At 36.0% G+C, this 15467-nt stretch overlaps 1 protein-coding gene across 1 annotated transcript in view; it reads left to right on the forward strand.

Annotated features, from left to right (window-relative positions):
• Positions 1-15467, forward strand: part of LOC128706617 (sodium-independent sulfate anion transporter) — an 83261-nt gene that overhangs the window by 51109 nt on the left and 16685 nt on the right. The window contains exon 5 of the mRNA XM_070092878.1: positions 10280-10459. Coding sequence (XP_069948979.1) covers positions 10280-10459 — 180 coding nt within the window. The remainder of the gene's footprint in view (positions 1-10279; positions 10460-15467) is intronic.

Consider the following 15467-nt stretch of genomic DNA (forward strand, 5'->3'; position numbering starts at 1 on the left):
GGAACCCTAGTGCTCTATATTGGAAACCTGCTCTACATTGGAACCCCAGTGCTCTATATTGGAACTCTGGTGCTCTATATTGGAACTCTTGTGCTCTATATTGGAACCCTGGTGCTATATATTAGAACCCTGGTGCCCTATATTGGAACCTGGTGCTCGATATTGGAACCCTGGTGCTCCATATTGGCACCTGGTGCTCTATATTGGAACCCTGGTGCTCTGTATTGGAACCTGGTGCTCTGTATTGGCACCTGGTGCTCTATATTGGAACCTTCCTGCTCTATATCAGAACCCCAGTGCTCTATATTGAAACCCTGGTGGTCTATATTGGAACCCTGGTGTTCTATATTGGAACCCTGATGCTCTATATTGAAACACCGGTGCTCTATATTGGAACCCCGGTTCTGTATATTGGAACCCTGGTGCTCTATATTTTAACCCTGGTGCTCTATATTGGAACCCTGCTCTATACTGGAACCCTGGTGCTCTATATTGGAACCTGGTGCTCTCCATTGGAACCATGGTGCTCTATATTGGAACACTGGAGGTCTATATTAGAATTTGGTGTTCTATATCAGAACAATGGTTGTCTATATTGGAACCCCAGTGCTCTATATTGGAACCCTGGTATTCTGTATTGGAACCCCAGTGCTCTAGATTGGAACCCTGGTGCTCTATATTGGAACTAAGGTGCTCTATATAGGATCCCGGTGCTCTATATTGGAACCCTGGTGCGCTATATTGGAACTGATGCTCCAGATTGGATCCCTAGTGCTCAATATTTGAACCTTGGTGCTCTATATTATAACTGGTGCTCTATATTGGAACCTTGGTGCTCTATATTGTTGATTGTCGGGATTTGTTGAGTTGAATAAGTTGATTTAAGGTTGCATGAGTGGTATTGTGGATTGTTAGTTGAGATAGATGATTGTGGATGATAGATGATTGTGGATGATAGACGATTGTGGATGATAGATGATTGTGGATGATAGATGATTGTGAATGATAGATGATTGTGGATGATAGATGATTGTGAATGATAGATGATTGTGGATGATAGATGATTGTGGATGATAGATAATTGTGAATGATAGATGATTGTGGATGATAGATGATTGTGGATGATAGATGATTGTGGATGATAGATGATTGTGAATGATAGATGATTGTGAATGATAGATGATTGTGGATAGATGATTGTGGATGATAGATGATTGTGAATGATAGATGATTGTGGATGATAGATGATTGTGAATGATAGATGATTGTGGATGATAGATGATTGTGGATGATAGATGATTGTTGATGATAGATTGTGGAAGATAGATGATTGTGAATGATAGATGATTGTGGATGATAGATGATTGTGGATGATAGATGATTGTGGATGATAGATGATTGTGGATGATAGATGATTGTGGATGATAGATGATTGTGGATGATAGATGATTGTGGATGATAGATGATTGTGGATGATAGATGATTGTGGATGATAGATTGTGGAAGATAGATGATTGTGGATAGATGATTGTGGATGATAGATGATTGTGGATGACATATGATTGTGAATGATAGATGATTGTGGATGATAGATGATTGTGGATGATAGATGATTGTGGATGATAGATGATTGTGGATGATAGATGATTGTGGATGATAGATGATTGTGGATGATAGATGATTGTGGATGATAGATGATTGTGGATGATAGATGATTGTGGATGATAGATGATTGTGGATGATAGATGATTGTGGATGATAGATGATTGTGAATGATAGACGATTGTGGATGATAGATGATTGTGGATGATAGATGATTGTGGATGATAGATGATTGTGAATGATAGATGATTGTGGATGATAGATGATTGTGAATGATAGATGATTGTGGATGATAGATGATTGTGGATGATAGATGATTGTGAATGATAGATGATTGTGGATGATAGATGATTGTGGATGATAGATGATTGTGGATGATAGATGATTGTGAATGATAGATGATTGTGAATGATAGATGATTGTGGATAGATGATTGTGGATGATAGATGATTGTGAATGATAGATGATTGTGGATGATAGATGATTGTGAATGATAGATGATTGTGGATGATAGATGATTGTTGATGATAGATTGTGGAAGATAGATGATTGTGGATAGATGATTGTGGATGATAGATGATTGTGGATGACATATGATTGTGAATGATAGATGATTGTGGATGATAGATGATTGTGAATGATAGATGATTGTGGATGATAGATGATTGTGGATGACATATGATTGTGAATGATAGATGATTGTGGATGACATATGATTGTGAATGATAGATGATTGTGGATGATAGATGATTGTGGATGATAGATGATTGTGCATGATAGATGATAGATGATTGTGGATGATAGATGATTGTGGATAGATGATTGTGGATGATAGATGATTGTGGATGATAGATGATTGTGAATGATAGATGATTGTGGATGATAGATGATTGTGCATGATAGATGATAGATGATTGTGGATGACATATGATTGTGGATGATAGATGATTGTGGATGATAGATGATTGTGGATGATAGATGATTGTGAATGATAGATGATTGTGCATGATAGATGATAGATGATTGTGGATGATAGATGATTGTTGATGATAGATTGTGGATGATAGATGATTGTGGATGACATATGATTGTGGATGATAGATGATTGTGGATGACATATGATTGTGGATGATAGATGATTGTGGATGATAGATGATTGTGGATGATAGATGATTGTGGATGATAGATGATTGTGAATGATAGATGATTGTGGATGATAGATGATTGTGGATGATAGATGATTGTGGATGATAGATGATTGTGGATGATAGATGATTGTGGATGATAGATGATTGTGGATGATAGATGATTGTGGATGATAGATGATTGTGGATGATAGATGATTGTGAATGATAGATAATTGTGATGATGTGGATGATAGATGATTGTGGATGATAGATGATTGTGATGATGATAGATGATTGTGGATGATAGATGATTGTGGATGATGATGATTGTGGATGATGGATGATAGATGATTGTGGATGATAGATGATTGTGGATGATAGATGATTGTGGATGATAGATAATTGTGAATGATAGATGATTGTGGATGATAGATGATTGTGGATGATAGATGATTGTGGATGATAGATGATTGTGGATGATAGATGATTGTGAATGATAGATGATTGTGGATGATAGATGATTGTGGATTATAGATGATTGTGGATGATAGATGATTGTGAATGATAGATGATTGTGGATGATAGATGATTGTGAATGATAGATGATTGTGGATGATAGATGATTGTGGATGATAGATGATTGTGGATGATAGATGATTGTGGATGATAGATGATTGTGAATGATAGATGATTGTGGATGATAGATGATTGTGGATGATAGATGATTGTGGATGATAGATTGTGGATGATAGATGATTGTGGATGATAGATGATTGTGGATGATAGATTGTGGATGATAGATGATTGTGGATGATAGATGATTGTGGATGATAGATGATCGTGAATGATAGATGATTGTGGATGATAGATGATTGTGGATGATAGATTGTGGATGATAGATGATTGTGGATGATAGATGATTGTGGATGATAGATTGTGGATGATAGATGATTGTGGATGATAGATGATTGTGGATGATAGATGATTGTGGATGATAGATGATTGTGGATGATAGATGATTGTGGATGATAGATGATTGTGGATGATAGATGATTGTGGATGATAGATGATTGTGGATGATAGATGATTGTGGATGATAAATGATTGTGGATGATAGATGATTGTGGATGATAGATGATTGTGGATGATAGATGATTGTGGATGATAGGTGATTGTGGATGATAGATGATTGTGGATGATAGGTGATTGTGGATAACATATGATTGTGGATGATAGATGATTGTGAATGATAGATGATTGTGGATGACATATGATTGTGGATGATAGATGATTGTGGATGACATATGATTGTGGATGATAGATGATTGTGGATGACATATGATTGTGGATGATAGATGATTGTGGATGATAGATGATTGTGGATGATAGATGATTGTGGATGATAGATGATTGTGGATGATAGATGATTGTGGATGATAGATGATTGTGGATGATAGATGATTGTGAATGATAGATGATTGTGGATGATAGATGATATGATGATTGTGGATGATGAGATGATTGTGGATGATAGATGATTGTGGATTATAGATGATTGTGGATGATAGCTGATTGTGGATGATAGATGATTGTGGCTAGATTGTGGATGATAGATAATTGTGGATAATAGATGATTGTGGACGATAGATGATTGTGGATGATAGATGATTGTGGATGATAGATAATTGTGGATGATAGATGATTGTGGATTATAGATGATTGTGGATGATAGATGATTGTGAATGATAGATGATTGTGGATGATAGATGATTGTGGATTATAGATGATTGTGGATGATAGATGATTGTGGATGATAGATGATTGTGGATAGATTGTGGATGATAGATGATTGTGGATGACATATGATTGTGGATGATAGATGATTGTGGATTATGTATGATTGTGGATGATAGATGATTGTGGATGATAGATGATTGTGGATTATAGATGATTGTGGATGATAGATGATTGTGGATGATAGATGATTGTGAATGATAGATGATTGTGGATGATAGATGATTGTGGATGATAGATGATTGTGGATGATAGATGATTGTGGATGATAGATGATTGTGGATGATAGATGATTGTGGATGATAGATGATTGTGGATGATAGATGATTGTGAATGATAGATGATTGTGGATGATAGATGATTGTGCATGATAGATGATAGATGATTGTGGAAGATAGACGATTGTGGATGATAGATGATTGTGGATGATAGATGATTGTGGATGATAGATGATTGTGGATGATAGGTGATTGTGGATGATAGATGATTGTGGATGATAGATGATTGTGGATGATAGATGATTGTGGATGATAGATGATTGTGGATGATAGATGATTGTGGATGATAGATGATTGTGGATGATAGATGATTGTGGATGATAGATAATTGTGGATAATAGATGATTGTGGATGATAGATGATTGTGGATGATAGATGATTGTGGATGATAGATGATTGTGGATGATAGATTGTGGATGATAGATGATTGTGGATGATAGATGATTGTGGATGATAGATGATTGTGGATGATAGATGATTGTGGATGATAGATGATTGTGGATGATAGATGATTGTGGATGATAGATGATTGTGATGATAGATGATTGTGATGATAGGATTGTGGATGATAGATGATTGTGGATGATAGATGATTGTGGATGATAGATGATTGTGATGATAGATGATTGTGGATAGATAGAATTGTGGATGATAGATGATTGTGGATGATAGATGATTGTGGATGATATGATTGTGATGATAGATAATTGTGAATGATAGATGATTGTGGATGATAGATGATTGTGGATGATAGATGATTGTGGATGATAGATGATTGTGGATGATAGATGATTGTGGATGATAGATGATTGTGGATGATAGATGATTGTGGATGATAGATGATTGTGGATGATAGATGATTGTGGATGATAGATGATTGTGGATGATAGATGATTGTGGATGATAGATGATTGTGGATGATAGATGATTGTGGATGATAGATGATTGTGGATGATAGATGATTGTGGATGATAGATGATTGTGAATGATAGATGATTGTGGATGATAGATGATTGTGGATGATAGATGATTGTGGATGATAGATGATTGTGGATGATAGATGATTGTGGATGATAGATGATTGTGGATGATAGATGATTGTGGATGATAGATGATTGTGGATGATAGATGATTGTGAATGATAGATGATTGTGGATGATAGATGATTGTGGATGATAGATGATTGTGAATGATAGATGATTGTGGATGATAGATGATCGTGAATGATAGATGATTGTGGATGATAGATGATTGTGGATGATAGATGATTGTGGATGATAGATGATTGTGAATGATAGATGATTGTGGATGATAGATGATTGTGGATGATAGATGATCGTGAATGATAGATGATTGTGGATGATAGATGATTGTGGATAGATGATTGTGAATGATAGATGATTGTGAATGATAGATGATTGTGGATGATAGATGATTGTGAATGATAGATGATTGTGGATGATAGATGATTGTGAATGATAGATGATTTTGGATTATAGATGATTGTGGATGATAGATGATTGTGGATGACAGATGATTGTGGATGATAGATGATTGTGAATGATAGATGATTGTGAATGATAAATGATTGTGGATGATAGATGATTGTGGATGATAGATGATTGTGGATGATAGATGATTGTGGATGATAGATGATTGTGGATGATAGATGATTGTGGATGATAGATGATTGTGGATGATAGATGATTGTGGATGATAGATGATTGTGGATGATAGATGATTGTGGATGATAGATGATGGATGATAGATGATTGTGTAGGATAGATGATTGTGGATGATAGATGATTGTGAATGATAGATGATTGTGGATGATAGATGATTGTGGATGATAGATGATTGTGGATGATAGATGATTGTGGATGATAGATGATTGTGAATGATAGATGATTGTGGATGATAGATGATTGTGGATGATAGATGATTGTGGATGATAGATGATTGTGGATGATAGATGATTGTGGATGATAGATTGTGGATGATAGATGATTGTGGATGATAGATGATTGTGGATGATAGATGATTGTGGATGATAGATAATTGTGGATAATAGATGATTGTGGATGATAGATGATTGTGGATGATAGATGATTGTGGATGATAGATAATTGTGATGATAGATGATTGTGGATGATAGATGATTGTGGATGATAGATTGTGGATGATAGATGATTGTGGATGATAGATGATTGTGGATGATAGATGATTGTTGATGATAGATTGTGGATGATAGATGATTGTGGATGATAGATGATTGTGAATGATAGATGATTGTGGATGATAGATGATTGTGGATGACATATGATTGTGGATGATAGATGATTGTGGATTATGTATGATTGTGGATGATAGATGATTGTGGATGATAGATGATTGTGGATGATAGATGATTGTGGATGATAGATGATTGTGAATGATAGATGATTGTGGATGATAGATGATTGTGGATGATAGATGATTGTGGATGATAGATGATTGTGGATGATAGATGATTGTGGATGATAGATGATTGTGGATGATAGATGATTGTGGATGATAGTGGATGATAGATGATTGTGGATAGATTGTGGATGATAGATAATTGTGGATAATAGATGATTGTGGATGATAGATGATTGTGGATGATAGATAATTGTGGATAATAGATGATTGTGGACGATAGATGATTGTGGATGATAGATGATTGTGGATGATAGATGATTGTGGATGATAGATGATTGTGGATGATAGATGATTGTGGATGATAGATGATTGTGGATGATAGATGATTGTGGATGATAGATGATTGTGAATGATAGATGATTGTGGATGATAGATGATTGTGGATGATAGATGATTGTGGATGATAGATGATTGTGGATGATAGATGATTGTGGATGATAGATGATTGTGGATGATAGATGATTGTGGATGATAGATGATTGTGGATGATAGATTATTGTGGATGATAGATGATTGTGGATGATAGATGATTGTGAATGATTGATGATTGTGGATGATAGATGATTGTGGATGATAGATGATTGTGGATGACAGATGATTGTGGATGATAGTGGATGACAGATGATTGTGGATAGATTGTGGATGATAGATGATTGTGGATGATAGATGATTGTGGATGATAAATGATTGTGGATGATAGATGATTGTGGATGATAGATGATTGTGGATGACAGATGATTGTGGATGATAGTGGATGACAGATGATTGTGGATAGATTGTGGATGATAGATGATTGTGGATGATAGATGATTGTGGATGATAGATGATTGTGGATAGATGATTGTGAATGATAGATGATTGTGGATGATAGATGATTGTGGATGATAGATGATTGTGGATGATAGATGATTGTGGATAGATGATTGTGAATGATAGATGATTGTGGATGATAGATGATTGTGGATGATAGATGATTGTGGATGACAGATGATTGTGGATGATAGATGATTGTGGATGATAGATGATTGTGGATGATAGATGATTGTGGATGATAGATGATTGTGGATGATAGATGATTTTGGATTATAGATGATTGTGGATGATAGATGATTGTGGATGACAGATGATTGTGGATAGATTGTGGATGATAGATAATTGTGGATGACAGATGATTGTGGATGATAGATAATTGTGGATAATAGATGATTGTGGATGATAGATAATTGTGGATAATAGATGATTGTGGATGATAGATGATTGTGGATGATAGATGATTGTGGATGATAGATGATTGTGGATGATAGATGATTGTGGATGATAGATGATTGTGGATGATAGATGATTGTGGATGATAGATGATTGTGGATGATAGATGATTGTGGATGATAGATAATTGTGGATAATAGATGATTGTGGATGATAGATGATTGTGGATGATAGATGATTGTGGATGATAGATAATTGTGGATGATAGATGATTGTGGATGATAGATGATTGTGGATGATAGATAATTGTGGATAATAGATGATTGTGGATGATAGATGATTGTGGATGATAGATAATTGTGGATAATAGATGATTGTGGATGATAGATGATTGTGGATGATAGATGATTGTGGATGATAGATGATTGTGGATGATAGATGATTGTGGATGATAGATGATTGTGGATGATAGATGATTGTGGATGATAGATGATTGTGGATGATAGATGATTGTGGATGATAGATGATTGTGGATGATAGATGATTGTGGATAGATTGTGGATGATAGTGGATGACAGATGATTGTGGATAGATTGTGGATGATAGATAATTGTGGATAATAGATGATTGTGGATAATAGATGATTGTGGATGATAGATGATTGTGGATGATAGATGATTGTGGATGATAGATAATTGTGGATAATAGATGATTGTGGATGATAGATGATTGTGGATGATAGATGATTGTGGATGATAGATAATTGTGGATGATAGATGATTGTGGATGATAGATGATTGTGGATGATAGATAATTGTGGATGATAGATGATTGTGGATGATAGATAATTGTGGATGATAGATGATTGTGGATAATAGATGATTGTGGATGATAGATAATTGTGGATGATAGATAATTGTGGATAATAGATGATAATAATAATAATAATAATAATAATAATAATAATAATGTTTATTTCTTTATAAAGGTTACTATGTGTAATTACAGTATTGATTTACTAAGTGCAAAGATAGCCACTATCATGCCCGGGCATTTTGGTTAGCTGTTTTACAATCTTGTTTGGACTTAATAAATCTTATGTATACATAGTACAAAATCTAACTTACAAGTAATGGTGCAGGTGGTAATATTTTATGGAATGGCAGAATTAAAAGCCAGGATGTCACATGATAAAACTAGTCAGTAGATGTTTGGTTGCTTGGGTTAATATTGTGAGATAAGATGATTTTTTAGCAGAGTCCTAAATTTATAAGTTGTCTGGGGATCCTTGAGTTGTTCCGGTAGCGAGTTCCAGATCTTTGGGCCTTTTATGTGCATAGTATTCTTGCATAGTGAGAGTCTTACTCGAGGGATGTTGAAAAGTGCTTTATGCCTTGTATTGTGACTGTGCATTCTGCTGTAACTGTCGAGGAGTAGTTTTAAGGGAGGGTTTACAGTGGAGTTTAAAGTTCTGTATATGTAGTAGGCACAATAATAAGAGTGTATGTCTTGTGGATAATAGATGATTGTGGATGCATCAGGGTCCTCTTAGACACTGTTTTTTAACTGTTCTACTGTATAGTAAACTCTGATATAACACTTAAAACTATGGACCAAATCCACCATTTATAGTGTACTGTATAGTGGATCCTGATATAACAAACTCTTAAAATTATAGACAAAATCCACCATCTTTATCGAAGGTCTACCTTATAGTGAACTCTGATACAATACACTATTAAAATTCACTCACAAAATCCGCTGGTTAAAATGACTGCTGTGTAGAATTAATCGTGTTCATTTGTTCACCAGAGAGGCGTTCAGAGGACGTTCAGGAGAGAGACACTGCTCAAGCGGCTGCCGTTCACCACCTGGCTGCCCAAGTATGACCTCCAGTGTCTGGAGGGCGATATTATGGCTGGCTGTACTGTGGGACTCACTGCTATCCCTCAGGGCATAGCTTATGCTGTAGTAGCTGAACTGCCACCCAATGTATGTATGGAAACAAACCATACCACGGGTGGGGATAGAACCCGCCGTCAGAGAGTTATAAAACTCCAGACCAACGGGTTAGCCACTAGGTCCTCTCTCTCCCTGCTCCATGAGCTTTATCATACTTCTTCTTAAAGCTATGTATTGATGCTGTCTGTGTGTGTCAAGAGTCATGTTTGGATTACACACGTGTTCAAACACACTACATGTGTATTATATAATAGTGTTCAAACACAGAATATGTGTATTGTATAGTGTTTGAACACTGTAATACACATACACAGTGTTCAAACACACTATATACCCACTCTGGCAATCACTATTGACAATGATAATATGTAACTCTTTTGTCCTATTCTCTCAAGCACCTCTATGTTTACACTTCTTTAACAGAATTAACTGAATGACAGGAAAGACCTGACTTTCCTCATGTACAAACTAAAATATATTTGATGTGGAGTGTGTCTAACCTAGCTAGAAATCCCTTAAATCTATCAGGCTATGAACTTCTAACGACCTCTCTGTCTCTGTCTCTCAGTTGCCATGTACAGGGAGGAATGGTTCCTGTACAGCAAGTCCTCGACTTACAAACACATTAGGGACCTCCTGAATTGTGTATAATATTCATAATATAGAAGTCTTCAAAATACAAATACATTGGGAACATTCTGTATTGTGTACAATATCATTATTATACACAATACAGGAGGTCCCCAATGTGTTTATAAGTTGAAATCTTACTGTATATGTATATACAGTAGAACCTGCATATCTACTGACTCGGTATCCATGGTTTCAGTTATCCACTGTTTACTGTGGACCAAAAATACTTCTTAATTTTGCGTAATAATGACCCCAAAGTACAAAAGTAGAGAAGCTGTGAAGTGCTTCACATCAGTGATAAAGTGATAATTTTCCACTCACTGTTCGTAATTTATCAATTAAACTTTATAACAGGTATGAATAGGAAGTAAAGAGGGGAATGTATAGTTATACCAACACTCTTGTGAGGCATGAGTTGTGAATGTTGCAACAAGGAGAAGGCTGGAGGCAGTAGAGGTGTGATGTCTGAGGGCAATGTGTGGTGTGAATATAATACAGAGAATCCATAGTTTGGAGATTAGGAGGAGATGTGCGATTACCAAAACTATTATTCAGAGGAGGGGTTGTTGAAGTGGTTCGGACATGTAGAGAGGATGAAACAAAATAGAATGACTTTGAGAGTGTATAAATCTGTAGTGGAGGGAAGGCAGGGTAGAGGTCGGCCTAGGAAAGGTTGGAGAGAGGGGATAAAGGAGGTTTTGCATGCAAGGGGCTTGGACTTCAAGCAAGCATGTGTGAGCATGTTAGATAGGAGTGAATGGAGACAAAGGTTTTTAGGACTTGATGTCCTGCTGGAGTGTGAGCATGGTAATATTTACGAAGGTATTCATGGAAACTGGCAGGCCAGACTTGAGTCTTGGAGATGGGAAGTACAGTGTCTGCACTCTGAAGGAGGGGTGTTATGTTTCAGTTTTATAACTATAGTGTGAGCACACCTCTGGCAAGACAGTCATGGTGTGAATGAACGTGAAAGTTTTTCTTCAGGCCACCCTGCCTTAGTGGGAAACGGTTGATGTCTTAAAATATATATTTACGTGTGTGTGTGCGTATATATATATATATATATATATATATATATATATATATATATATATATATATATATATATATATATATATATATATATATATATATTATATACATATTATTCTAACCACAAATGAGTGGTATTGATCAATATGAACACTGCACTAGCCAAGGACTCAAACCCATGTTGTACTGTCCTGCCTCATGGTGAGCTAGAACCACATGACGCCTTAACCCACAGGAGGCTGGCATGTATATATATATATATATATATATATATATATATATATATATATATATATATATATATATATATATATATATATATATATGCAAGGAATTCGCGAGAGCAGGCGAAATATACACAAACACTGATCTCTGGCTGAAGGAGACTCGAACCTACGAACCTTAGGACAAGGTACGCAGTGCTTTACCAATCTACCCACACTGGACAATACCTTGGCGTGTAGCTTGCGCTACACGTTTTGATCCAAGGCAGCCAGCTTTCAGGGAGAAGGCTTACAGCTTTTCATCTCATCCCCTGCATGCATCAGCCTTACTAGAGATTTGAACAATGCAAGGAATTCGCGAGAGCAGGCGAAATATACACAGACACTGATCTCTGGCTGAAGGAGACTCAAACCTATGAACCTTAGGACAAGGTACACAGTGCTTTACCAATCACTGAAAAGCTGTAAGCCTTCTCCCTGAAAGCTGGCTGCCTTGGATCAAAACATGTAGCGCAAGCTACACGCCAAGGTATTGTCCAGTGTGGGTAGATTGGTAAAGCACTGCGTACCTTGTCCTAAGGTTCGTAGGTTCGAGTCTCCTTCAGCCAGAGATCAGGGTTTGTGTGTATATATATATATATATATATATATATATATATATATATATATATATATATATATATATATATATATATATACACAGTGGACCCCCGCATAACGATCACCTCCGAATGCGACCAATTATGTAAGTGTATTTATGTAAGTGCGTTTGTACGTGTATGTTTGGGGGTCTGAAATGGACTAATCTACTTCACAATATTCCTTATGGGAACAAATTCGGTCAGTACTGGCACCTGAACATACTTCTGGAGTGAAAAAATATCGTTAACCGGGGGTCCACTGTATATATATAAACATTATCTCTACATCCACAGCAGGACTTAAACCTGAAAACTCTGTATCAGTCCATAGTACTTTACCACGGAGCCATGGAGTCTAGCGTCTGGTTCCGTGGTAAATTACTGGTTACTCTGATACAGAGTTTGGAAGTTCAGGTCCTGCTGTGGATGTAGAGACAATGTAAATAATTTCACCTGTTTGCAAATTGTTAAGCATGTATATGTATATACAGTAGGGCCCCACTTATATGGCAGGTTAGGTTCCAGGAGCACCCTTTTTTTCCACTTATAAATGCTAGATAACAGGTTTACACTAACATATATTAGGTAGCAATAGAACTAGGCATTAAAAAACACAAAAAGTAAAATACACACACAGTACACTTGTTACTTACCTTAACCCTTTCAGGGTCGACAGACCCTCTCCCAGATTTGTTCTCAGGGTCGACAAATTTTAAAAAAAAAATTATTTTTTCTTATGAAAAGATAGAGAATCTTTTCCCGATCATAATGACACCAGAAGTATGAGATTTGATGGAAAACTTATGGAATTATGCTCTCGCAAAGTTAGCGGTCTTGACGATGTTTATGCATCGGCGATTTTGCCCACTTGGAGCCCTATTTTCGGCCAATTCCAGTGTACTAGTCGACAAAAATCATAACTGTTTCGCTAGAACTCCATTTTTTCTATCGAATGAGCACAAGAAACCACCCATTTACCGATTTCAACTATCCAATAAAGTAGTCAGAATTTAGCAATTTTACCAATTTCACACTAATTTCAAAAGATGCCAATTTCCAAATAGGGTCCAGAATAAACAAGACAGACATTCCTGGCACTAAAATAACATTTCCTCTGTTCATTAGTCATGTACCCAGGCCTCTGTTACATTTCTTTTTCTTTCCACTTTGCATTTTTATTCTCACAAAAAATAGAAGATTTACTGTTATGCAGACTACTGCATTAGTGTAAAAATGGTGTAGAAATGGTATAAATAATATCAGCACACTTGTAAAAGAATATTAGACTCACCAGTTGATGTGTATTGGACGCGTAGCATGATTTGTTTACTTTTGAACTTTGGCAAAAATCGAAGATTTCTGCTACTTTGAGCTCAATTTCAAGGTACTTTTCATTGTAAAACCAGTCAAAATCATCTCAATTTCTGTAATATGTCTTCCATTTTATAAAATGAGACCAGGAAAACTAGAATACCATCATAAATACCATACGAAAATACGTACAGTGCAAAGTCGCTGTTTTAAACCAAAAACACTGTCAAAGTTTTCTTTTTTCTCATTACGCACTGTGTGCTGCAGGATTTTTTTTATACTGCGCACACTGACCACATAGACCCATTCTTTCATATGTAGGCCTACCAGCTTTCTCTCACTAGATTTGAGGGCGCTAGAATTTAGGCGTACTAGTACGTCAAAAACCCTGGTTTTTGATGTACTAGTACGTCAGAAATCCTGAAAGGGTTAAAATATTAATATGAATGTGTGAAGAGGTCAGTGGCAGTGTATAAGTTTTTCCATGTCAGCAATAAATCACTTTGACTTTTTTTGGGGTTATCCCAGGTTCTCTACACATATGCTGCTATGTATGATAATCTATGTAACTATATTTGTGTATACCTGAATAACTTTTCTCCTTATTGTTGACAACTGTGCTAACTGTTTGACCAGCCAAACCAAGTTACGTGCTATCTCAGCCATAGACATACCTTGCTAAGTAAGTTTATTCAGGTATACACAAATACATACAGTTACATACATTATCATACATAGCATCATATGTGTAGAGAACTTAGGATAACCCTAAAAAGTCAGTTCAACAAGTTTAATCATTTCTAACTTGGCACTGAAAGTAAGAGGCTTAAGACTCTTCTTTTTTATCACAACTAACCTTAGATGCCATCGTCAACAAGAGCCGACTGGTTAACAAAATGGTAAACGAGAGAGAACGAGATACACGGAGAGAGAGGAAAAGAGAGAACGAGATATACAAACTGAACAGGTGGTGGGCGATCACTCGGTCAGGCACAATAAACACATATTAATACGTGTCCAATTTTACTTCATTCACGTATGTTTGTAAGAGTTTGTGAAACTATAACCTCACAATATTTTTTTATTATAATAATAATTACCTCACAATACAATACTCTTACATTGTGTACAAGTTAGTACAGAAGAATAAATAAACAGCAACATTCCCAGTCTCATGCAACACACCATTTTTCGAGT

The sequence above is a fragment of the Cherax quadricarinatus genome, chromosome 3 (assembly GCF_038502225.1).
Source record: "Cherax quadricarinatus isolate ZL_2023a chromosome 3, ASM3850222v1, whole genome shotgun sequence".
Classification (NCBI taxonomy): domain Eukaryota; kingdom Metazoa; phylum Arthropoda; class Malacostraca; order Decapoda; family Parastacidae; genus Cherax; species Cherax quadricarinatus.